This window comes from Streptopelia decaocto, assembly GCF_964273445.1.
Source record: "Streptopelia decaocto genome assembly, chromosome: 1".
Taxonomy (NCBI): Eukaryota; Metazoa; Chordata; class Aves; order Columbiformes; family Columbidae; genus Streptopelia; species Streptopelia decaocto.
The window spans coordinates 212804638-212829427 of NC_138663.1; the positions used below are offsets into that span (position 1 = coordinate 212804638).

Below are 24790 nucleotides of genomic sequence, written 5' to 3' on the forward strand. Positions count from 1 at the left end.
CCCCGTGTCCCTGTCCCTGTGTCCCGCCGCCGGTTCCAGATCAAACCTCCGCATGGGTCCTGGGAACACGCGGGACCGGTGCCGGGGGCTCTGACCCCCCCACGGCACTGGGCTCTGACCCCCACCCCGGGGGCTGCCCCTGCTGCCCGTCCCGTGTCCCTGTCCTGTCCCGTGTCCCTGTCCTGTCCCGTGTCCCTGTCCCGTGTCCCTGTCCCGTGTCCCTGTCCCCAGTGCCGCTGCCGTCCCAGGTCACGGTTTGGGCCTCGTGTGGTGACCCCGGTGACCGGTGCAGCGAGAGCCCGGCCCGGCCCTGCCCGGTGACACCGGGCGCATGTCGGCCTTCAGCACCCCGACTGGGTGACAGGATGGGCCGGGTGACAGGGACACTGCTGGGGTGACAGGGACACTGCTGGGGGTGTGACACTGACACTGCTAGGTCCGTGGGTCAGAACCATGGGGCGGGTCCGTGGGTCAGGTCCGTGGGGCGGGTCCTTGGGCGGGTCCGTGGGCGGGTCCGTGGGTGGGTCCGTGGGTCAGATCCATGGGGCGGGTCCGTGGGCGGGTCCGTGGGTCAGATCCATGGGGCGGGTCCGTGGGTCAGGTGCGAGGGCGGGTCCGAGGGCGGGTCCGTGGGTCAGGTCCGTGGGCGGGTCCGTGGGCGGGTCCGTGGGTCAGGTCCGTGGGTCAGCTCCGTGGGCGGGCCCGTGGGTCAGATCCATGGGGCGGGTCCGTGGGTCAGATCCATGGGGCGGGTCCGTGGGCGGGTCCGTGGGCGGGTCCGTGGGTCAGATCCATGGGGCGGGTCCGTGGGTCAGGTCCGTGGGCGGGTCTGTGGGTCAGATCCATGGGTCAGGTCCGTGGGCGGGTCCGTGGGTCAGGTCCGTGGGCGGGTCCGTGGGTCAGATCCATGGGGCGGGTCCGTGGGTCAGGTCCGTGGGCGGGTCCGTGGGCGGGTCCGTGGGTCAGATCCATGGGGCGGGGCCGTGGGCGGGTCCGTGGGTCCAGGCCGCCGCTGCCGCCCGCGGGGAGCCCGTGGTTCGGCTGGGCTCGCGGCAGGACGCGCAGCGGCCCCGGCCCGCGGGCCGGACGTGGCGGGGCTGGACGGGCAGGGGGCGCCGCCCGCGCCGGGACGGACGGACCCGCCTGAGCCGGCGTGACCCGCATCCCTGTCCCCGTCCCCATCCAGGTCCCTGTCCCCTCCCCGTCCCTGTCCCTGTGGGTCCCGCCCCTCTCCCCGTCTCGCTGCCCCCCCGGTAAGACCCCCCAGGGCAGTTCGGGCACCCGGAACGTGGCACCGGGGCACAGCTGTGACACGTCCCCCGCGGGGCAGCCGGGCTGTGGGGCTGTGGGGCCGTGTCCCCAGGGCCGTGCTGTCCTTGCCCGGCCCCCCCGTGGGATCCCCTCGGCCCTCCCCCCCGCCAGGAGCCCCCGGGAAGCCCCAAACCGCTCCCCTGCCCCTCCCCGTCCCCGCCCGTCCCCGTCCCCGCCCATCCCGCCCCCGCCCGTCCCGGCCCCGTCCCGCCTGTCCCGCCCCTGTCCCCGCCCATCCTGCCCCCGTCCCCGCCCCCGCCCACGTCCCCGCCCGTCCCGCCCCTGTCCCCGCCCATCCCGCCCCCGCCCCTGACCCGCGGGGCTGTGCCGGGTGTGACACGGCGGGACCCGCGGGGCTGTGCCGGGTGGAGACCCCCGTGGGACCCGCGGGGCTGTGCCGGGTGTGACACGGCGGGACCCGCGGGGCTGTGCCGGGTGGAGACCCCCGTGGGACCCGCGGGGCTGTGCCGGGTGTGACACGGCGGGACCCGCGGGGCTGTGCCGGGTGGAGACCCCCGTGGGACCCGCGGGGCTGTGCCGGGTGTGACACGGCGGGACCCGCGGGGCTGTGCCGGGTGGAGACCCCCGTGGGACCCGCGGGGCTGTGCCCGGTGTGTGCCGGGGGCGCCAGCCCCGCCCGCCCCGTCGCGCGGGTGACCGCATCCAGCTCGTGGACCTGCCGCAGACCCCGCGGCGCGCGGGGCCGCCGCTGCCGCTGCCCCCCGACCGCGTGGACGGCGCCATGTGCACGCGCGACGGCGTGTCCGTGCTCGGCGGGCCCGCGCTGCGCCGCCACCCGCGCCCACGCAGCTGCTGGCGGCCCCGAGCCCGGCGGACGGACACGGACACGGACACAGACACGGACACGGGCACGGACACGGACACGCACGGGCACGGACACGAACACGCACTAACACAAACTAATAAACACGGCGGAAGCCGAGACACCCGAGACGGCCCCGAGCTGTGGGGTGCGGGGGTGGCCGCGGTGACAGGGGGCCGTCCCCGTCCCTGCGCTGTCCCCATCCCATCCCTGCGCTGTCCCCATCCCTGTCCCTGCGCTGTCCCCATCCCATCCCTGTGCTGTCCCCATCCCTGTGCCGTCCCCATCCCATCCCTGCGCTGTCCCCATCCCATCCCTGCGCTGTCCCCATCCCTGTCCCTGCCCTGTCCCCATCCCATCCCTGCGCTGTCCCCATCCCATCCCATCCCTGTGCTGTCCCCATCCCATCCCTGCGCTGTCCCCATCCCGTCCCTGCGCTGTCCCCATCCCATCCCTGCGCTGTCCCCATCCCATCCCATCCCTGCGCTGTCCCCATCCCATCCCTGCGCTGTCCCCATCCCATCCCTGTGCTGTCCCCATCCCTGTCCCTGCCCTGTCCCCATCCCATCCCTGCGCTGTCCCCATCCCATCCCTGCGCCGTCCCCATCCCATCCCTGTGCTGTCCCCATCCCTGTCCCTGCCCTGTCCCCATCCCATCCCTGCGCTGTCCCCATCCCATCCCTGCGCCGTCCCCATCCCATCCCTGTGCTGTCCCCATCCCTGTCCCTGCCCTGTCCCCATCCCATCCCTGTGCTGTCCCCATCCCATCCCTGCGCTGTCCCCATCCCTGTCCCTGCGCTGTCCCCATCCCATCCCTGCGCTGTCCCCATCCCCGTCCCCTGCCCTGTCCCCATCCCATCCCTGCACTGTCCCCATCCCTGCCCTGTCCCCGTCCCTGTGCTGTCCCCATCCCATCCCTGTGCTGTCCCCGTCCCCTGCCTGTGCCTGTCCCCATTCCCTGCCTGTCCCTGTCCCCATCCCTGCCTGTCCCTGTCCCCGTCCCCTGCCTGTCCTGTCCCCATCTGCCTGTCCTGTCCCCTGCCGGTCCCCGTGTCACCACCCAGGTGCACAGGGACAGCGGCAGGGCTGGCGGGTGCAGGTGCCCGGGGTCCTGGGGAGGGGACACCGTTTGTGACACCGGGGGACGTGGTACTGGGGGATGGGGGCTGTGTCAGGCTGCACTGGGCTGAACTGGGCTAGACTGGGCTCTGCTGGGCTGGACTGGGCTCAACTGGGCTGCACTGGGCTGAACTGAGCTGCACTGGGCTGGACGGGGCTGAACTGGGCTGGACTGTGCTGAGTTGGTCTGGACTGGACTGGATCGAGCTGAACTGGGCTGGACTGGGCTGAGCTGGGCTGGACTGGGCTGAGTTGGGCTGGACTGGACCAGACTGAGCTGAACTGGGCTGGACGGGGCTGAGTTGGGCTGGACTGGGCTGAATAGGGCTGGACTGAGCTGAACTGGGCTGGACTGGGCTGCACTGGGCTGAGCTGGGCTGGACTGGGCTGGACTGGTCAGTTCTGGTCCGTTCTGATCTGTACTGGTCCGTTCTGGTCTGTACTGGTCCGTACTGGTCCGTTCTGGTCTGTACTGGTCCGTACTGGTCCGTACTGGTCCGTTCTGGTCTGTACTGGTCCGTACTGGTCCGTTCTGGTCTGTACTGGTCGCGGTGCCGGTCCCGGGTGGGCTCACGGTGTCCCCGGGTGACTCTGGTCACTCCGTCCCCGCGGGGCCCAGGCTGCCCGGTCACTGCTCCCGGGGGACACGGCCGCACCGGGGCGGGGAGCGGGGCCGGACCGGGGAGCGGGGGGAGCGGGGCCGGAGCGGGGAGCGGGACCGGAGCGGGGGGAGCGGGATCGGAGCGGGGGGAGCGGGACCGGAGCGGGGAGCGGGGGGAGCGGGACCGGAGCGGGGGGAGCGGGATCGGAGCGGGGGGAGCGGGATCGGAGCGGGGGGAGCGGGACCGGAGCGGGGGGAGCGGGATCGGAGCGGGGGGAGCGGGGCCGGAGCGGGGAGCGGGATCGGAGCGGGGAGCGGGATCTGGATCGGGGGGAGCGGGGCTGGAGCGGGGGGAGCGGGATCTGGATCGGGGGGAGCGGGGCCGGAGCGGGGAGCGGGACCGGAGCGGGGAGCGGGGCCGGAGCGGGGAGCGGGGCCGGAGCGGGATCGGAGCGGGGAGCGGGATCTGGATCGGGGGGAGCGGGGCCGGAGCGGGGATCGGGACCGGAGCGGGGAGCGGGACCGGAGCGGGGAGCGGGACCGGCCCTGGGGGAGCGGGACCGGAGCGGGGAGCGGGATCGGAGCGGGGAGCGGGATCGGAGCGGGGAGCGGGATCTGGATCGGGGGGAGAGGGGCCGGAGCGGGGAGCGGGACCGGCCCTGGGGGAGCGGGACCGGAGCGGGGAGCGGGATCGGAGCGGGGAGCGGGATCGGAGCGGGGAGCGGGATCTGGATCGGGGGGAGAGGGGCCGGAGCGGGGAGCGGGACCGGCCCTGGGGGAGCGGGACCGGAGCGGGGAGCGGGACCGGGGTGGGGAGCGGGACCGGAGCGGGGAGTGGGATCTGGATCGGGGGGAGCGGGACCGGAGCGGGGAGCGTGACCCGAGCGGGGGGAGCGGGACCGCAGGGTCACCGCGGCGGCCGCGATGCGGGTCCCCCAGCCCGCCGGGCCGGGGCCGGTGCTGGTGCCGGTTCCGGTTCCGGTGTCCGTACGTGCCGGTGACGGTGCCAGTCGGTACCGGGGGGGCGCTGTCTCCGCCCCGCCCCCGGAAGCGGAAGCAGAGCCCCCCCGTGCCCCCCAGCGGAGCCGCCGCAGGTACCGGCTGGGCCGAGCGGGGCCGCTGCGGCCGGGGGCGGGGGGGCCGGGGGTCCCGGTGCGGGTCCCTGTGCGGGGTCCGGGGGTCCCGGTGCGGGCGGTGGGATGGGGGCAACCGGGGAGCCGGCCGGGCCGCTCGGCGCTGCGGGACCGGGGTGCCGGGCCGGGTTCGGGGGCTGGGACCGGGGTCCCGGGGCGGCGCGGGGCTCCTCGGGGCCCCTCGGGTGCGGGGTCCCGGGGCGGTGCGGGGCTCCTCGGGGCCGCTCGGGTGCGGGGTCCCGGGGCGGCGCGGGGCTCCTCGGGGCCGCTGGGCTCCGGCTCCCGGTGCGTCCCGCCGCCCCCCGCAGGCCCGATGGACGCGGAGCTGCCGCCGCCGCGGGCGCTGTAGGAGCCGCGGTGCCGCCGGTGCCGCCGCCGCCATGTCGGGCGCCGTGAGCAAGCGCAGCGACCTGGCCAACGACAACCGGTGCGCGGCGCCGGGCGGGACGGCGCTGCGGGCCGGGGCCGAGCCCGCCGAGCCCCGCACGGCCAAGTGGCTGAAGGACGGGCAGAACCTGCAGCGCCGCGCCGAGCGCGACCAGAACCGCAACGAGCTGGCGCCGCCGCGCCCCGCCGAGCTGCCGCTCAACACCCGCAGCGCCCGCAGCCGCGGGGGCGCCCGGCCGCTCATCCCGCTGCGCGACGGGGACGAGGAGGACGAGGACGAGGAGGAGGAGGAGGGCGAGGAGGGCGACGGGGACTCGCCGGCGGGGCAGAGCGACCCCGGCACCGGGGACTCGGAGCCCGGCGGGGAGCGCGGCCCGCGCGAGCCCCCCCGCAGCGCCAGCCGCCTCTTCGGCGCGCGCAGCCGCGCGGGCAGCGACGAGGACTCGAGCTGGGCCACGCTCAGCCAGGGCAGCGCCGGCAGCTCCCCCGACGACGCAGGTGCGCGCGGGGACCCCCCACTGCCCCACGGGGACCCACAGTGACCCACGGTGACCCACGGGGACCCACGGTGACCCCCTACTGCCCCACGGGGACCCACGGGGACCCACGGTGACCCCCCACGGGGACCCACAGTGACCCACGGGGACCCACTGTGACCCCCTACTGCCCCATGGGGACCCACGGGGACCCCTGACTGCCCCACGGGGACCCACAGTGACCCCTGACTGCCCCACGGGGACCCGTGGTGACCCACAGCTGCACCATGGCTGCCCCACAGTGACCCATGGTGACCCCTGGCTGCCCCACAGTCACCCCTGACTGTCTAGATGGCCCCACGGCAGCTGTGACTACCCCGTGGCAGCCCCAGTAGTGTCCCCTCCCTGCCCCATGGCCGTCCCTGCCCCGTGACCCCCCTGACAAGCCCGTGGTGTCCCCACGGTGTCCCCAGCCTGGCCCCACATCTCTCTCCCCTGGCTGTGTGCCCACAGCTGCTCGCCAGCCCTCCCCCACTGTGCCCCACGGCGCCCCCACGGCGCCCCCACTGTGCCCCACGGCGCCCCCGCGGTGCCCCCCGCCCCCTCACTGCCCGTGTCCCCATGCTGTTGGTGCTGCTGTCCCCATGGCGCTGTATCTGCTGTGCCCCACAGTGCTGTCCCCACGGCACTGTCCCTGCTGTCCCCATGGCGCTGTCCCTGCTGTGCCCCACGGTGCTGTCCCCACGGTGCTGTCCATGCTGTGCCCCACAGTGCTGTCCCCTCGGCACTGTCCATGGTGCTGTCCCCATGGCGCTGTCCCTGCTGTGCCCCATGGTGTTGTCCCCACAGTGCTGTCCCCATGGTGCTGTCCATGCTGTGCCACATGGCTCTGTCCCCACTGTTCCCGCTGCTGGGGTGCAGCCCCTGTGCCCCACGGCTCTGTCCCCGCTGTCCCCGCTGTCCCGCTGCTGGGGTGCAGCCCCTGTGCCCCACGGCTCTGTCCCCGCTGTCCCCGCTGTCCCGCTGCTGGGGTGCAGCCCCTGTGCCCCACGGCTCTGTCCCCGCTGTCCCCGCTGTCCCGCTGCTGGGGTGCAGCCCCTGTGCCCCACGGCTCTGTCCCCGCTGTCCCCGCTGTCCCGCTGCTGGGTGCAGCCCCTGTGCCCCACGGCTCTGTCCCCGCTGTCCCCGCTGTCCCGCTGCTGGGTGCAGCCCCTGTGCCGTCAGTGCAGGCGCAGCCCGTCCCGTGTCCCCGCTCCGCTCGCTGTGCCTGGCGGTGCCGCCTCCGTGTCCCGCGTGTCCCGCCGGCCCCACAGCTGCGCCCTCCCCTCCCCTCCCCCGCTCCCCGTGTCCCCCCCCGTGCTCCCGCCGGCCCTGCCCCCGTCCCTGTGTCCCCCCCATCCTGCGGCCCCTTCTCTGCTCCCCACATCCCCCATCTCTGCCCCCCCACCTCCCTGCCCCCCATCCTGCCCCCATCCTGCCCCCATCCTGCCCCCCATCCCTGTGTCTCCATCCCTGTCCCGTTCCTGTGTCCCCATCACTGTCCCCACTCCTGTCCCCATCCCAGCCCCGCCATCGCTGTCCCCATCGCTGTCCCCACTCCTGTCCCCATCGCTGTCCCCATCCCTGGGTCCCCATCGCTGTCCCCATCGCTGTCCCCACCCCGGCCCCGCCCCGGCCCCGCCCCCGCTGCTGCCGTCAGCCGTTGCCGGGGAAACGCCCGCTCTGGCCGCAGGTGAGCGGGACCGGGATGGGGACAGGGACGGGGATGGGGACACGGATGGGGCTGTGGATGGGGACACGGATGGGGACCCCGCGGGCTGGGGCCGGGCGGGCTGGGAGCAGCGTCGGTACCGGCCCCTCGGTCCCCGGCTGCCCCAGCGGCCCCAGCTGCAGCCTGGGCTGGGGACCGGCCGTGGGGACCGGCCGTGGGGACTGGCTGTGGGGACTGGCTGTGGCACCGGCCCTGGGGACCGGCCGTGGGGACCGGCCGTGGGCACCGGCCGTGGGGACTGGCTGTGGGGACTGGCTGTGGGGACTGGCTGTGGCACCGGCCCTGCGGAGCGGCCCTGGGGACCGGCCGTGGGCACCGGCTGTGGCACCGGCCGTGGGGACCGGCCGTGGGGACTGGCTGTGGCACTGGCCGTGGGAGCGGCGCCTGCCCGGCTGTGGGCTCTGAAGCCCCATCCCCTCCGGCGCAGCCGGGTCCCCGTCCCCACTGGTGCCCCCCGCTCGGGCAGGGGCTCCTTGGCCCCGCCGCCACAGCTCCCGGTGCTCGTGGGGACGGGCCCCACCTCGCTGGGGCGGGCGCCGGCTCCCGTGGGGCAGCGGGGCTCCGTGGGTCCCATGGGGCAGGCGCCGGCTCCCGTGGGGCAGCGGGGCTCCGTGGGTCCCATGGGGCAGGCGCCGGCTCCCGTGGGGCAGTGGGGCTCCGTGGGTCCCATGGGGCAGTGGGGCTCTGTGGGTCCCATGGGGCAGTGGGGCGCAGTGGGGTTCTGTGGGGCTCCGTGGGGCTCCGTGGGGCTGTGCCATGCTGTGCCATGCTGTGCTGTGCCGCACCACGCCGTGCTGTGCCATGCTGTGCTGCGCCATACTGTGCCATGCTGTACCATGCCGTGCTGTGCCATGCTGTGCTGTGCCATACTGTGCCATACTGTGCCGTGCTGTACCATGCCGTGCTGTGCCATACTGTGCCATGTCATACTGTGCCATGCTGTACCGTGCCATACTGTGCCATGCCGTGCTGTACCATGCCGCACCATGCCGTGCCGTGCTGTACCGTGCCGCGCCGTGCCGGGCGCAGCCCCCGGCCCCGTGCGAGCGTGCCCGTTGCGCAGAGTCGCTGTGGAGCCGGAGCGCGGTGGAGCCGGACGCGGACCTGCCGGCGGGATGGCTGCGGGTGCAGGACACCTCGGGCACCTACTACTGGCACGTCCCCACCGGCACCACGCAGTGGCAGCCGCCCCCGGGGCTGCCCCGCGGCTCCGCGCCCGGCTCCCCGGACACCGCCCGCTGCCCACGGCCGCCGGTGCGGGGACACGGCGCGGGGGACGCGGCGGGGCGGGGGTCCTGGGCTGTGGGGACCCCCAGGGTGGAGGGTGGTGGGGACCATGGGACTGCGGGGACCCCCAGCGTGTGGGGCTGTAGCAACCCCTGTGAGCACAGGGCAGTGGGGCCCCCATGGTGTGGGGCTGTGGGGTGGTGGGGACCCCCAGGGTGCGGGGTGGTGGGGAGTGGGGCTGTGTGGACCCCCGGGGTGCGGGGCTGTGGGGACCCCGGGGTGTGGGGTGGTGGGGACCCCGGGGTGTTGGGGCTGTGGGGATCCCGGGGTGCGGGGCGGTGTGGACCCCGGGGTGCAGGGCTATGGGGACCCCGGGCTGTGTGGCCCCCGGGGTGCGGGGCTGTGGGGACCCCGGGCTGTGGGGATCCCTGGGGTGTGGGGCTGTGGGGACCCTGGGCTGTGGGGACCCCGGGCTGTGTGGCCCCCGGGGTGCGGGGCTATGGGGACCCCAGGGTGTGGGGTGGTGGGGACCCCGGGGTGCGGGGCTGCCTCGGTGCGCACCCGAACCGGAGCCGCTGTCCCCAGCTGGGCTGGCCCGGCTTCACCCCCACCGAGCGCTTCGGGGACGGGGAGCTCTGGAGGGTGAGCAATGGGGGTGCGGGGGTGGAGAGGGGGTCGGGGGGCTCTGGAGGGTGAGCAATGGGGGTGCGGGGGTGGAGAGGGGGTCGGGGGGCTCTGGAGGGTGAGCAATGGGGGTGCGGGGGTGGAGAGGGGGTCGGGGGGCTCTGGAGGGTGAACAATGGGGGTACGGGGATGTGGAATGGGGGGTCAGGGGGCTCTGGAGGGTGAGCAATGGGGGTACAGGGGTGTGGAATGGGGGGTCGGGGGGCTCTGGAGGGTGAGCAATGGGGGTACGGGGATGTGGAATGGGGGGTCGGGGGGCTCTGGAGGGTGAGCAATGGGGGTACAGGGGTGTGGAATGGGGGGTCGGGGGGCTCTGGAGGGTGAGCAATGGGGGTACAGGGGTGTGGAATGGGGGGTCGGGGGGCTCTGGAGGGTGAGCAATGGGGGTACAGGGGTGTGGAATGGGGGCTCGGGGGCTCTGGAGGGTGAGCAATGGGGGTACAGGGGTGTGGAATGGGGGCTCAGGGGCTCTGGAGGGTGAGGGGGTGGGCAGCCCCCCCGGCCCCCCCAGCCCGTCCCTTCCCAGGACCCCGCGGAGGACGAGGACGAGGACGACGACCCCGGGGCGCAGGATGCGGAGCCGCCGTCCCCAGACCCGGCCTCGCCACCCGCGGGGTGCGTGGGGTCCACCCCGGGGGGTGGGGGTGCGTGGGGTCCGGGCGGGGACCCCCTTGGGGGGGGTGGGGGTGCGTGGGGAGCAGCCGTGACGTCCCGCCCCTTCTCAGGACCGCGCTGGCCGAGGAGGACAAGCCGGGCTCTAAGGTAGGCCTGGCCCAGCCAGACCCCCCCGGGCCCCTGTGTAGCACTGCCCCACGGGGCCGGGCTCCGGCCTGCTGCCGGGGGCCTGGGACCCCCCCCAGTGCAGCCTGGGACTCCCCATGTACAGCCTGGGACCCCCCCCAGTGCAGCCTGGGACCCCCCCATGTACAGCCTGGGACTCCCCATGTACAGCCTGGGACCCCCCCCAGTGCAGCCTGGGACCCCCCCATGTACAGCCTGGGACTCCCCATGTACAGCCTGGGACCCCCCCCAGTGCAGCCTGGGACCCCCCCATGTACAGCCTGGGACTCCCCATGTACAGCCTGGGACCCCCCTGGTGCAGCCTGGGACCCCCCAGTGCAGCCTGGGACCCCCCCCATGTACAGCCTGGGGCCCCCCCATGTACAGCCTGGGACCCCCGTGGGTACACCTGGGACTCACCCCATGGGTGCAGCCTGGGACCCCCATGGGTACACCTGGCACCCCCATGAGTACACCTGGGACCCCCATGGGTACACCCAGCACCCCCATGAGTACACCTGGGACCCCCATGGGTACACCCAGCACCCCCATGAGTACACCTGGGACCCCCATGGGTACACCTGGCACCCCTGTGGGTACACCTGGGACCCCCATGGGTACACCTGGGACCCCCGTGGGTACACCTGGCACCCCTGTGGGTACACCTGGGACCCCCGTGGGTACACCTGGCACCCCCGTGGTGCTTCCAGCACTGCCATGGCGGGTCAGCGCTGTCCCCACGATCAGGGACGTGTGGGGCAGGCAGCTGCGGGGGGTCCCTGCGGGGGGGCTGTGCGTGCCCCCCCCGTGCCCCACGCGTGCCCCGTGCCCCCGTGCCCTGTTCCCCCCGCCGTGCCCCCCGTGCCCCGCGCCCCCCGTGCCCGCGCCCACGCGTCCCGTCCGCAGCGCTTCGCCGTGCGCTCGCTGGGCTGGGTGGAGATGAGCGAGGCCGAGCTGGCCCCCGGCCGCAGCAGCGCGGCCGTCAACAACTGCATCCGGCAGCTCTCGCTGCACCAGCGCGGCCCCCCCGGCAGCTGGGGGGAGGTGAGTGCCCCTGACCCCTGCCCCCAATGACCCCGCTGTCCCTGCAGCCCCCACAGCCCCTGCAGCCCCCGCAGCCCCCACAGCCCCCACAGCCCCTGCAGCCCCCGCAGCCCCCACAGCCCCTGCAGCCCCTGCAGCCCCTGCAGCCCCTGCAGCCCCTGTAGCCCCCGCAGCCCCTGCAGCCCCTGCAGCCCCTGCAGCCCTGCTGTCCTCACAGACCCCGCAGCCCCTGCAGCCCGTGTAGCCCCCGCAGCCCCTGCAGCCCCCACAGCCCCCACAGCCCCTGCAGCCCCTGCTGTCCCTGCAGCCCCCACAGCCCCTGCAGCCCCCACAGCCCCCGCTGCCCCTGCTGTCCCTGCAGCCCCCGCAGCCCCTGCAGCCCCCACAGCCCCTGCAGCCCCTGCTGTCCCTGCAGCCCCCACAGCCCCCGCTGCCCCTGCTGTCCCTGCAGCCCCCGCAGCCCCTGCAGCCCCCACAGCCCCTGCAGCCCCCACAGCCCCTGCAGCCCCCGCTGTCCCTGCAGCCCCCGCAGCCCCTGCAGCCCCCGCTGTCCCTGCAGCCCCCGCAGCCCCTGCAGCCCCCACAGCCCCTGCAGCCCCTGCTGCCCCTGCAGCCCTCACTGTCCACACAGCCCCCACAGCCCCCGCCGTCCCCTCAGCCCCCACTGTCCCCGCCGTCCCCACTGTCCCCACAGCCCCTGCTGTCCCCTCAGCCCCCGCTGTCCCCGCCGTCCCTGCCACCCCCACTGTCCCCACTGCCCCCGCCCCCCCGCCCCCCCGGACCCCGCTGCTCCCCCAGGGCCGCGCGATGCTGCTGCTGCTGGAGAACCGGACGCTGAAGCTGCTGGAGCCGCAGGAGCAGGCGCTGCTGCACGCGCAGCCCGTGGCCGCCATCCGCGTCTGGGGCGTGGGGCGCGACAGCGGCAGGTGGGGCCGCGCGGGGGCGCACCGGGCGCGTGGGGCGCGGGGCTCTGGGCGTCCCTGCGCGTGGGGTGGGACGCGTGGGTGCGCGTGGGGTGTGGGGATCCTGAGCCCGTTGGAACGGGGTGTGCGGGACGCGGGTGCTTGTGGGGTGTGGGGCGGGGGTCCCGTGCACCCGCCATGGGGGTCCTGTGGCTGAGCCCCCCGGCAGTGCCAGGGCAGGGGGTTTCATGGGCTCAGTCCTGCCTGTGGGGCTGGGGGTCTCTGCCTGGGGGGTCTGTGGGGTCTGGAGGGCTGGGGTCTGTGGGGCTGTGGTCTGTGGGGTTTGTGGGGTCTGTAGTCTGTGGGTCTGTGGGGTCTATGGGTCTGTGGGGTCTATGGGTCTGTGGGTCTGTGGGGTCTGTGGGGTCTATGGGTCTGTGGGTCTGTGGGGTCTGTGGGTCTGTGGTCTGTGTGGTCTGTGGTCTGTGGGTCTGTGTGGTCTGTGGTCCATGGGGTCTGTGGGTCTGTGGTCTGTGGGTCTGTGGTCCGTGGGGTCTGTGGGTCTGTGGTCTGTGGGTCTGTGTGGTCTGTGGGTCTGTGTGGTCTGTGGGTCTGTGGTCTGTGTGGTCTGTGGGTCTGTGGTCTGTGGGTCTGTGTGGTCTGTGGTCTGTGGGTCTGTGGTCTGTGGGGTCTGTGGGTCTGTGGTCTGTGGGTCTGTGGTCTGTGTGGTCTGTGGGTCTGTGTGGTCTGTGGGTGTGTGGTCTGTGGGTCTGTGTGGTCTGTGGGTGTGTGGTCTGTGGGTCTGTGGTCTGTGGGTCTGTGGTCTGTGTGGTCTGTGGTCCGTGGGTCCATGGGGTCTGTGGGTGTGTGGTCTGTGTGGTCTGTGGTCTGTGGGTCTGTGTGGTCTGTGGGTCTGTGGTCTGTGGGTCTGTGGTCTGTGTGGTCTGTGGGTCTGTGGTCTGTGGGTCTGTGTAGTCTGTGGGTCTGTGGTCTGTGGGTCTGTGTGGTCTGTGGTCCGTGGGTCTGTGGTCCGTGGGTCGCACCGTCCCCTCTAACCGGTCTCTGGTCTCTCCGCCGCGCTGCCGGACGCAGGGAGAGGTAGGGCAGCCGCCCTGGTGCTGCCGGCGCTCCCGGCGCTCCCGGTGCTCCCGGCGCTGGGCGGCGCTGGGTGGTGCTGGTGGCGCTGGGTGGTGCTGGTGGCGCTGGGGCCGCGGGGCGGGGGGAGCTGGGGGCTGGGGCGGGGGGAGCTGGGGGCTGGGGCGGGGGGAGCTGGGGGCTGGGGTGGGTCCCGAGCGCTGCGCCCCCCGCAGGGACTTTGCGTTCGTGGCGCGGGACCCGCTGACCCAGATGCTCAAGTGCCACGTGTTCCGCTGCGAGAGCCCGGCCCGCAACATCGCCAGCAGCCTGCACGAGGTGTGCGCGCAGGTGAGACCCCAGACCCCAGTGACCCCCCCAGTGCCAGCAGCCTGCACGAGGTGTGCGCGCAGGTGAGACCCCAGACCCCCAGTGACCCCCAGTGACCCCCGAGACCCCCAGTGCCAGCAGCCTGCACGAGGTGTGCGCGCAGGTGAGACCCCCAGGGACCCCCAAAGTGACCCCCCAAGACCCCCAGTGACCCCCAGTGCCAGCAGCCTGCACGAGGTGTTTGCCCAGGTGAGACCCCCAGGGACCCCCAAACCCCAGTGACCCCCAAACCCCCAGTGCCAGCAGCCTGCACAAGTGTGCGCACAGGTGAGACCCCCAGACCCCCAGTGACCCCCGCAGTGCCCCCGGCTGCCCGTGCTGCCCGCTGTGCTCCTGTCCCCCCCCAGCTCCGAGCTCTGTCCTGGGGTCCCCCCCTGTCCCCCCCCAGCTCCGAGCTCTGTCCTGGGGTCCCCCCTGTCCCCCCCCAGCTCCGAGCTCTGTCCTGGGGTCCCCCCTGTCCCCCCCCAGTTCCGAGCTCTGTCCTGGGGTCCCCCCGTCCCCGTGGGGTGGGGGCTGGGCCGTGGTGTGATGGCCGGGGGGGCTGGTGCCCCCGCGCTCCCCCCAGATCATGGTGGAGCGGAGAAGCGCCCGGGGGGGGCCCAACGGGCTGAGCACCGACCCGGCGCGGCTGGTGGAGATTCCGTTCCAGGGTAGGATGGGGGGGGGGTCCCCTTCCAGGGTAGGGCTGGGGGGTGGGGGGTCCCGTTCCAGGGCAGGGGTACAGGGTTTGGGGGGGCTGGGGGAGCCCCCTTCCAGGGCACGGGGTGGGGGTCTGGGGTGCTGGGGCTTGCGGTGCTGGCGCCGTGTTGGGTGCAGAGGCAGCGCGGGGCGCGGTGGGACCGGTGCTGCCGGGTGCGGGGAGCACGGTGCCGGGTGCGGGGAACACGGTGCCGGGTGCGGGGAACATGGTGCCGGGTGCGGGGAACACGGTGCCGGGTGCAGGGAACACGGTGCCATGTGCTGGTGCTGCGGTGCCGGGTGCGGGGAGCACAGAGCTGGGTGCCGGCACCGCTGTGCCGGGTGTGGGGAACACGGTGCCATGTGCCGGTTCCACGATGCCGAGTGCGGGGAGCACGGTGCCGGGTGCGGGGAGCACGGTGCCGGTGCCGCAGTGCCGGGTGCGGGGAGCACAGAGCGGGGTGCCGGTGCCGCGGTGCCGGGTGCGGGGAGCACGGTGCCGCGGTGCCGGCGCAGCCCGACCCCGCCGTGTGCCGCAGTGGAGTTCCCGGCGCCCAAGAGCGAGGGGGTGCAGCAGTTCCCGGTGTGTTACCTGGGCTGCGTGCCCGTGGCCAAGCCCGTGGGTGAGTGCGGGACGGGGCCCGGCCGGGGGTCCCAGCCGGGGGTGGCAGTTCCTGACCCCCCTGTCCCTGACCCCCCTGTCCCTGACCCCCCTGTCCCTGACCCCCTGTCTCTGATCCCCTGTCCCTGACCCCCTGGTGTCCCTGACCCCTGTCCCTGACCCGTCCCTGTCCCTGTCCCCAGGCATGGACGTCATCAACGCGGCGCTGGAGGCGGCGCTGGCGAGCGGCAGCCGGGACCACTGGACGCCCATCGTGGTCAACGTGGCGCCCGCCACGCTCACCATCACGCACCAGCAGGTGGATGCCCCGCAGCCCCGTGTCCCCGTCCCGCGGCCGTGACCGTGTCCCCGTGTCCCCCATCCCTGTCCCTGTGCCGTGACCGTCCCTGCGCCCCCGTCCCGTCCTGCTGCGGTGACCATGTCCCCACACCCGTGTCCCCATCCCATGGCCGTGACCGCGTCCTCATGTCCTTGTCCTGTGGTCATGACTGCGTCCCCATGTCCCCCCATCCCGTCCCATCCTGTGACCGTGTCCCCCCGTCCCGTGCTGTGGTGGTGATTGTGCCATCCCTGTGTCCCCCGTCCCGTCCCATGGTCGTGACGGTGCCGTCCCCCTGTCCCCGTCCTGTCCCGCGGAGGTGACGGTGCCGTCCCCCTGTCCCCCATCCCACGGGGGTGACGGCGCCATCCCCGTGTCCCCGTCCCGTCCCGCGGGGGTGACGGCGCCGTCCCCGTGTCCCCCATCCCACGGGGGTGACGGCGCCGTCCCCATGTCCCCCATCCCGCGGTGCTGACGGCGCCGTCCCCGTGTCCCCCGTCCCGTGGAGGTGACGGCGCCGTCCCCGTGTCCCCGTCCCGCGGTGCTGACGGCTCCGTCCCCGTGTCCCCGTCCCGCGGTGCTGACGGCTCCGTCCCCATGTCCCCCATCCCGCGGGGGTGACGGCGCCGTCCCCGTGTCCCCGTCCCGCGGTGCTGACGGCTCCGTCCCCGTGTCCCCGTCCCGCGGTGCTGACGGCTCCGTCCCCATGTCCCCCATCCCGCGGGGGTGACGGCGCCGTCCCCGTGGCCCCGTCCCGCGGTGCTGACGGTGCCGTCCCCGTGTCCCCGTCCCGCGGGGGTGACGGCGCCGTCCCCGTGTCCCCATCCCACGGGGGTGACGGTGCCGTCCCCATGTCCCCGTCCCGCGGTGCTGACGGTGCTGTCCCCGTGTCCCTGTCCCGCGGTGCTGACGGCGCTGTCCCCGTGTCCCCGTCCCGCGGGGGTGACGGCGCCGTCCCCGTGTCCCCGTCCCGCGGGGGTGACGGCGCCGTCCCCGTGTCCCCGTCCCGCGGGGGTGACGGCGCCGTCCCCGTGTCCCCGTCCCGCGGGGGTGACGGCGCCGTCCCCGTGTCCCCGTCCCGTCCCGCGCAGAGCGAGGCCGTGCTGTGCGAGTGCCGCGTGCGCTTCCTGTCGTTCATGGGCGTGGGCCGCGACGTGCGCTCCTTCGCCTTCATCATGGCCGGCGCGCCCGGCGCCTTCCGCTGCCACATGGTCTGGTGCGAGCCCAACGCCGCGGGGCTCAGCGAGGCGCTGCAGGCGGCCTGCATGGTGAGCGCCGCCCCACAGAGACCCTGCCCCACAGAGACCCTGCCCCACAGACCCTGCCCCACAGACCCTGCCCCACAGAGACCCTGCCCCATAGAGACCCTGCCCCATAGAGACCCTGCCCCACAGAGACCGTGCCCCACAGACCCTGCCCCACAGAGACCCTGCCTCACAGACCCTGCCCCATAGAGACCCTGCCCCATAGAGACCCTGCCCCACAGACCTGCATGGTGAGCCCTGCCCCACAGAGACCCTGCCCCATAGAGACCCCCTGCCCCACAGACCCTGCCCCAGAGACCTGCACGGTGAGCCCTGCCCCACAGAGACCCCCTGCCCCATAGAGCCCCTCTGCCCCATAGACCCTGCATGGTAAATGACTGCCCCATGGACCCTGCCCAGCCCCACACGTGTCCCAGCCCCACACGTGTCCCGGCGCTGTCCCCAGCCCCACACGTGTCCCAGCCCCACACCTGTCCCCAGCACTGTCCCCAGCCCCACACGTGTCCCGGCGCTGTCCCCAGCCCCACGCCTGTCCCAGCCCCACACGTGTCCCAGCCCCACACGTGTCCCGGCGCTGTCCCCAGCCCCACACCTGTCCCAGCCCCACACGTGTCCCGGCGCTGTCCCCTCCGCAGCTGCGCTACCAGAAGTGCCTGGACGCGCGCCCCCAGGCCTCCAGCTCCTGCCTCCCCGCGCCCCCCGCCGACTCGGTGGCGCGGCGGGTGGGCTCCTCGGTGCGCCGGGGGGTGCAGACCCTGCTGGGCACCCTGAAGCCCAAGCGCCTGGGGGCCCAGACGCCGTGAGCCCCGCGGGAGCAGCGGCCGAGCCCCCTCCCCACCCGGGATGCACCGGGGGGACGGGACGGAGGGGACGCACGGGGCGCGGGGGGGCCCGTGGTGCGGGTGTCCCCATGTGCGGGTGTCCCCGTGCGCGGGTGTCCCTGTGTGTGGGTGTCCCCACGTGCAGGTGTCCCCATGCGTGGGTGTCCTCGTGCGCGGGTGTCCCCGTGAACGGGTGTCCCCATGCGCGGGTGTCCCCATGCACAGGTGTCCCCGTGTGCGGGTGTCCCCGTGAGCGGGTGTCCCCATGCGTGGGTGTCCCCATGTGCGGGTGTCCCCGTGTGCGGGTGTCCCGTGTGCGGATGTCCCCATGCGCGGGTGTCCCCATGCGTGCGGGGCCGTGGGGCTCGTGCCGCCCCGGGTGCGCGGCTCCAGCGCGGCTGTGCCCCAGGGCGGCGCCCCGGCCGGGGGTCCCGTCCCCCCGCGGGTGCCCCAGCGCGGGGCGGGGGGCGCGGGGTCCCCCATGCATGTGGTGTAACCCGGGGCGCCCGGGGCCGCCGCTCCCGCTGTAACGAGGATCGTGTCGTACTAAACGTTAATAAACCCCATTCCAGCAGCGCGGGGGACACGGGGGGCGCTGGGGGGCTGAGCTTGGTCTGGGAACAGCGTGTCCCCAAAGGGCTGTGGGGCATTGAACAGGCTGCCCAGGGCAGTGCTGGAGTCACCGGCCCTGGAGGGCTGGACAGACGGACACGAGGTTCTCAGGACACGGGCAGTGCCGGGCGGGTTGTGGTTGGTCTCCATGATCCCGAGGTCTCTCTGAGAGCCGGACCCGGCGCAGGAGCCGCGGGGTCCATCACACATTTATTGTGCCAGGGGAGCACAGGGACACACGGGGACCCCGAGCCCTGGCGCTGGGCCCGGCTCAGCAGAGCCAGCACTGATCTGGCTCCGTGAAATCAGCGTTGATCCGGGCTCAGCTGAGTCAGCGGTGATCCTGGCCAAACAGAGCTGGTGCTGATCCTGGCTCAGCAGAACCAGCACCAATCCGGCTCAGCAGAGCTGGCGCTGATCCGGCTCAGTAGAACCAGCACTGATCTAGCTCAGCAGAGCTGGTGCTGAACTGGCCCAGCAGAACCAGCACTGGTCCTGGCTCAGCAGAGCTGGCGCTGGTCCGAGCTCAGTGGACCCAGCACCGATCCGGCTCAGCAGAGGCGGCGCCGGTCCCAGCTCAGCAGAGCCGGTCTGAGCTCAGCATACCCGGCACCGATCAGGCTCAGCAGCCCCAGCACCGATCCGGCTCAGCAGAGCCGGCGCTGGTCCCAGCTCAGCGGCCCCAGCACCGATCCGGCTCAGCAGAGCCGGCGCCGGTCCCAGCTCAGTATACCCAGCACCGATCCGGCTCAGCAGAGGCGGCGCCGGTCCGAGCTCAGCATACCCGGCGCCGGTCCGGCTCAGCAGAGGCGGCGCCGGTCCGAGCTCAGCATACCCAGCACCGATCCGGCTCAGCAGAGCCGGCGCCGGTCCCAGCTCAGTATACCCAGCACCGGTCCGGCTCAGCAGAGGCGGCGCTGGCGCCAGAGCCGCAGCACGCGCGCGAAGGGCAGCGCGGGGCGCAGCGGGCGGCAGAGCGCGGGGTCGGCGGAGCGGCCGGTGCGCAGCGCGCAGAGCAGCGCGGCCTTGCAGGCGGCGCCGCAGGGCGCGCGCGGCGGGTGCCCCTTGTGCAGGTGGAACCAGAAGCGCTGGAACAGCCGCTCGTCGTCCTGCAGGCGGCGCAGCAGCCGGTCCCAGTCGGCGGGGAGCGCACCCGGCAGCCCGTAGGCGGCGCGCGCGCGGTACAGGCTCCGCCAGCGCGGGGCCGCGCCCGGCGCGTTGGCCTCGGTCAGGTTCAGGATGAACGTCTCGTGGTCCAGCACGGCCGCGGAGCTGCCGGGGTACGGCCCGTCCACCTCGTACACGCGGTACCCTGCGGGATGGGGGGGGTCAGGCGGCGGCACCGCGGCCGGGGGGCGGGGGGAGGGGACGGCACCGCGGCCGCGGGGATGGGGAGGGGGCGGCACTGCGGCCGGGGGACGGGGGACGCACCGGGGTTGAGGTTGATGTAGGTGGTGACGCTCGGGGCCACGAAGGCGACGGAGACCGGACGGGTCAGCGTCTCCTCGTCGTAGAACATCTCGAACTCGTCCACGTGCGTGTGCCCGAAGAACTGAGCCGCGATGGTGCCCTCGAACCTGCGGGACGGGGACGTCGGCACCGGCACCCCCGGCCCGGCCCCGCGGGGCTGCCCGGTCCCGGTGCTGCCCCATCCCGGTGCTGCCCCGTCCCGCTGCTGCTCCATCCCGGTGCTGCCCATCCCGGTGCTGCCCCATCCCGCTGCTGCCCCGTCCCGCTGCTGCCCCGTCCCATTGCTGCCCCCATCCCGGTGCTGCCCCGTCCCGCTGCTGCCCCATCCCGGTGCTGCCCCGTCCTGCTGCTGCCCCATCCCGCTGCTGCCCATACCACTGCTGCCCATCCCGCTGCTGCCTCGTCCCAGTGCTGCCCGTCCCGGTGCTGCCCGTCCCGGTGCTGCACCATCCCGCTGCTGCCCCATCCTGGTGCTGCCCCATCCTGGTGCTGCTCTGTCCCGGTGCTGCTCTGTCCCGGTGCTGCCCCGTCCTGCTGCTGCCCCATCCCATTGCTGCCCCATCCCGGTGCTGCCCCATCCCGGTGCTGCCCCATCCCATTGCTGCCCCATCCCATTGCTGCCCCATCCCGCTGCTGCCCCATCCCGCTGCTGCCCATCCCGGTGCTGCCCCATCCCGCTGCTGCCCCATCCCGCTGCTGCCCGTCCCGGTGCTGCCCCGTCCCGGTGCTGCCGGTCCCGTCCCCCCCGTACTGACTCCGCATGTCCTGGCCGTGCCCACCAGCGCCAGCTCCACCCTCCCGCGCCCCCCTCCGGCACAGCAGTTTTGGATCCAGCCTCTCTGGCACAGAACTGTCCCCCGTCCCCTCTGCTGCGCCTGCGGCCCGGGCAGCGCGGCGGGGCCGGTGGGCGCGGGGCCGGTGGCGGGGCCGGCGCGGGGCGGTGCCCGCACTGACCTGCTGACGATCCGGTAGTAGTTCCAGCTCCAGCTGCGCAGGCAGTGCGCGGGGGGGATGTGCCCGATGATGTGCACCTGGGGAGCGGAGCCGGGGGCTGTGGGTGGCGGGACCCCCGGGACCCCCGGGCCGGGACCCCCGGCCCCCCCCCGCTCACCTTGTCCCCCGCGCGCTCGGCGGCCGCCAGGACCCCCACGAGCCACTGCAGCTGCCCCGCGGGGTCCGTGGCGTTGATGAGCAGCCAGAAGTTGGCCTGGGAGCAGAAGTTCATGTTGAGGGACACGACGCGCAGCCCCGGCCACACCTGAGCCGTGTAGAACCCGCCGGCCCTGCGGGGACGGGCCGTGAGCGCTGCCCGCGGCCGCGGCACCCACGGCACCCACAGCACCCACGGCACCCACCCACGGCACCCACGGCACCCACCCACAGCACCCACCCCACCCACGGCACCCACCCACAGCACCCACGGCACCCACCCCCCACAGCACCCACTGCACCCACGGCACCCACCCCACCCACAGCACCCACGGCACCCACTGCACCCACGGCACCCACCCACAGCACCCACCCCCACCCATGGCACCCACCCCCCACAGCACCCACCCCCACCCCACAGCACCCACCCCCCCCACCCACAGCACCCACCCACAGCACACACCCCACCCACAGCACCCACCCCCACCCCCACAGCACCCCCATGCCCTGAGCACCCCACCCACTGCACCTCCCACCCCATCCCTGCCCCCCACAGCACCCCCCGCGCCCTGAGCCCACCACCCCCAGCACCCCCCGCCCTGCGCCGCGCAGCGCGGAGCCCCCGCCTCCCCCGAGCTGGGGCACCTGAGCCGCAGCCCCCAGCACCCCTGACCCCGGCCCAGGGCCCGGCCCTGGCCCCCCATGCAGAAACTGCTCTGTGCCCCCAGCTCTGAGCCCCCGGGCCCTGCGAGCCCAAGCGCAGCCCCGCGCCCGCGCCCCCCGCTCTGAGCCCCTCGGGTCCTGCGAGCCCAAGCGCAGCCCCGAGCCCGCGCCCCCAGCTCTGAGCCCCCGGGCCCTGCGAGCCCAAGCGCAGCCCCGCGCCCGCGCCCCGCCCCGCCAGCCCCGCGGCCCCCCCGCACCGGAGGGTGTCCAGCGCCGGGGCGGGCAGCCAGTCCCGCCAGGCCTCGGCCATGGCGTCGTACAGCCAGGCGGCGGACTGGTTGCCGTGCACGTAGGGCGGCGGGAAGGCGTTGACCGGGGTGGCCTCGTGGTTGCCCACGGCCGGGTAGACGGGCAGCGGCCCCAGGTGGCGGCGCAGCAGCGCGGTGACGGTGCGCAGCGCCAGCAGCTGGTCCTGCCGGCTCTGCTGCCACACGTCGTGCGCCGGGATGTCGCCCGTCCAGTAGGCGGCGGCGAAGGCGGCGCGGGGCAGCTGCGCCAGCAGCAGCTCGATGGTGCGCAGCGGCAGGTCGCACTTGCCGTACTCGCCCCAGAAGCCGGCGCCGCCGGGGCCGGGCAGCGCGGCGCCGCGGCAGCACAGCGGGTCGGGGCAGGCGGCGGCGCTGCCCGCCGCGTAGCGCCGGTCCCAGTGCAGGTCGGTGAGGAACAGCACTCGGGCCACGGGCGCGCCGGGCGGCGGCGGCGCCGGCGGCCGCACCGGCGGCTTGGGGGTGTCGGGCAGCGTGACGTTCCAGTCGCCGAGGATGTCCCAGCGGCCGCAGCGCGGGCCCAGCAGCAGCCCGCACGCCTCGGGCGGCCGCAGCACCGAGCGCGCCCACGCCGCCACCACGTCGCGCTGGAACAGGCGCACGGCGTCCCGGCACACCTCGGCGCGCGCCAGCCGCAGCGCCTCGCACAGCCGCGACGCCACGCGCCCCACGCGCGCCACGTTGGGCTCCAGCTGCGGGACACGGCGGGACGGGGCTCAGGCGGGACCCGGGACGGCCCCTGAGCCCCCGCCCACGCGGGACCCGCGCCTGCCCGGCGCCCCCATCCCCCAGCGCCCCCATCCAACAGCGCCCCCATCCAACAGCGCCCCCCATCCCCCAGCGCCCCGGCCCAGCCCACGGAACCACAGAACGTCCCGAGGGGGAACGGACCCGTTCCAGAGTCCAGAACCTGCTCCTCACGTCCCACCGACCCCCCGCACGCCCTCCTGCCGCCCCCCCGGGTTCCGTGCCCCAGGGAGCCCGTTCCAGCCCCTGTCCCTGGTCCCATCTGGGGAGGAGGCTGGGCCCAGCCTGACCCTGTCCAGATCTGTCCTGTCCCTGTGCTGTCCCTGTCCTGACCATGAGCCAGCACTGGGCCCTTGTGGCCAGGAAGCCAATGGGACCTGGGGTGGGTTAGAAGGGGGTGGTCAGTAGGTCAGAGAGGTTCTCCTGCCCCTCTGCTCTGCCCCGGGGAGACCACACCTGGAATCTTGTGTCCAGTTGTGGCCCCTCAGTTCCAGCAGGACAGGGAACTGCTGGAGAGAGTCCAGCGCAGCCACCAAGATGCTGCAGGGAGTGGAGCATCTCCCGTGTGAGGAAAGGCTGAGGGAGCTGGGGCTCTGGAGCTGGACAAGAGGAGACTGAGGGGGGACTCATTCCTGGGGATCAATATGGAAAGGGGGAGTGTCAGGAGGATGGAGCCAGGCTCTTCTGGTGACAACCAGTGACAGGACAAGGGGCAATGGGTGCAAACTGGAACACAGGAGGTTCCACTGAAAGAGGAGAAGCAACTTGTTGGGGGTGAGGGTGGCAGAGCCTGGCCCAGGCTGCCCAGGGGGTTGTGGAGTCTCCTTCTCTGCAGACATTCCAACCCCCTGGACACCTTCCTGTGGAACCTCAGCTGGGTGTTCCTGCTCCATGGGGGGATTGCACTGGATGAGCTTTCCAGGGCCCTTCAACCCCTGACATTCTGGGATTCTGTGATCTGTCCTGTCCCTGTCCTGTCCTGTCCCTCACAGCGCAGCCGCTGGCACGTCCCAGCGTGTCCCAGCGTGTCCCGTCCCGGTCCCGTGCCTGTCACAAGCCAGACGCGCCCCAGCCTGTCCCGCCCCGCGCTGTCACAAGGTCCCGGCCCAGCTCCTGCTCCGGCCCGTCCCGGCGCCGGCGCTGTCCCACGGCAGCGCGTCCCTGCCCCGTGTCCCCGTCCCGTGTCCCCGTCCCGTGTCCCCGTCCCGTGTCCCTGCGCCGTGTCCCTGCCCCGTGTCCCCGTCCCGTGTCCCCGTCCCGTGTCCCTGTCCCATCCCCCGCCTGTCCCGGTCCCCTCCTGACCCCGCTCGGCTCCCGGCCCCGCGGTCCCCGCCCCGCCCGCCCCGGCCCGGTGCCGGTGTCCCCTGGGTCCCCCCGGCCCGGTGACCGGCCCCACCTGCAGCGCCAGGTCCAGCGCCCCGAACAGCAGCCGGCACGCCGGGCACGACACGTTCCGCCAGCCCCAGCGCAGAGCGGCCTCCAGCAGCGGCTCCGGCCCGGGCGGGGACGGCGGCGGGGACAGCGCCAGGGACAGCGATAGGGACAGCGCCAGCAGCAGCGCCAGCGGCACGGACAGCGACACGGACGGCGGCAGCCGCAGCCGCAGCGGCGGGCCCGGGCCGCAGCCCCGACCCCGCGCAGCCATGGCCGCTGGAGCCTCCGGCGGGCGGGGCGGGGGCGGGAACAACCACGGGAACAAACAGCGCGGGAGGCGGGCGGGAGGGGGAGCCCGAGAGGGACCGCGGGACATGGAGCCCGAGAGGGACCGCAGGACATGGAGCCCGAGAGGGACCGCGGGGGATGATGGAGCCCGAGAGGGACTGTGGGAGATGGAGCCCAAGAGGGACTGCAGGAGATGGAGCCCGAGAGGGACTGCGGGACATGGAGCCCGAGAGGGACCGCGGGACATGGAGCCCGAGAGGGACCGCGGGACATGGAGCCCGAGAGGGACCGCGGGACATGCAGCCCGAGAGGGACCGCGGGGGATGATGGAGCCTGAGAGGGACTGTGGGAGATGGAGCCCAAGAGGGACTGCGGGAGATGGAGCCCGAGAGGGACCGCGGGAGATGATGGAGCCCGAGGGGGTCCGCGGGAGATGATGGAGCCCGAGAGGGACCGTGGGAGATGGTGGAGCCCGAGAGGAACCGTGGGAGATGATGGAGCCCGAGAGGAACCGTGGGAGATGGAGCCCAAGAGGGACTGCAGGATGGGGAGCCCGAGAGGGACCGCGGGAGATGATGGAGCCTGAGAGGGCCCACGGGAGATGGAGCCTGAGAGGGACACGTGGGAGATGATGGAGCCCCATGGGTGAGCTCAGGCAGCGCGTGTGGGCGAGCGTGCGGTGAGCAGGGTCACAAGCTGACAGGACAGCAGAGCTCAGGCGCTGGGACCAGCGC

General features: G+C 74.0%; 2 protein-coding genes across 4 annotated transcripts in view; one reads left to right on the forward strand and one right to left on the reverse strand.

Annotated features, from left to right (window-relative positions):
* The first annotated feature begins 4862 nt into the window (after window positions 1–4862).
* Window positions 4863–24790, forward strand: part of APBB1 (amyloid beta precursor protein binding family B member 1) — a 73061-nt gene continuing 53133 nt past the window's right edge. Inside the window, exons 1-14 of one of the 3 annotated variants that reach the window (XM_082048905.1) lie at window positions 4863–4948; window positions 5296–5872; window positions 8685–8875; window positions 9434–9490; window positions 10059–10147; window positions 10258–10294; window positions 11219–11356; window positions 12155–12282; window positions 13569–13683; window positions 14288–14372; window positions 14940–15023; window positions 15205–15320; window positions 16433–16609; window positions 17242–17447. In XM_082048905.1, coding sequence (XP_081905031.1) covers window positions 5368–5872; window positions 8685–8875; window positions 9434–9490; window positions 10059–10147; window positions 10258–10294; window positions 11219–11356; window positions 12155–12282; window positions 13569–13683; window positions 14288–14372; window positions 14940–15023; window positions 15205–15320; window positions 16433–16609; window positions 17242–17409 — 1890 coding nt within the window. In that variant the 5' untranslated portion in view covers window positions 4863–4948; window positions 5296–5367 and the 3' untranslated portion in view covers window positions 17410–17447. Of the gene's footprint in view, window positions 4949–5295; window positions 5873–8684; window positions 8876–9433; window positions 9491–10058; window positions 10148–10257; window positions 10295–11218; window positions 11357–12154; window positions 12283–13568; window positions 13684–14287; window positions 14373–14939; window positions 15024–15204; window positions 15321–16432; window positions 16610–17241; window positions 18641–24790 lie in introns of those variants that run through there. The other 2 variants (XM_082048904.1, XM_082048906.1) reach the window with 2 other exon arrangements.
* Window positions 18809–24039, reverse strand: SMPD1 (sphingomyelin phosphodiesterase 1; the record flags this gene model as incomplete). The annotated part of the gene is made up of 6 exons (XM_082043744.1): window positions 18809–19351; window positions 19471–19616; window positions 20464–20540; window positions 20621–20792; window positions 21579–22339; window positions 23791–24039. 6 exons carry the CDS (start codon window positions 24037–24039, stop codon window positions 18942–18944), a joined length of 1815 nt encoding a protein of 604 aa, XP_081899870.1. The 3' UTR covers window positions 18809–18941.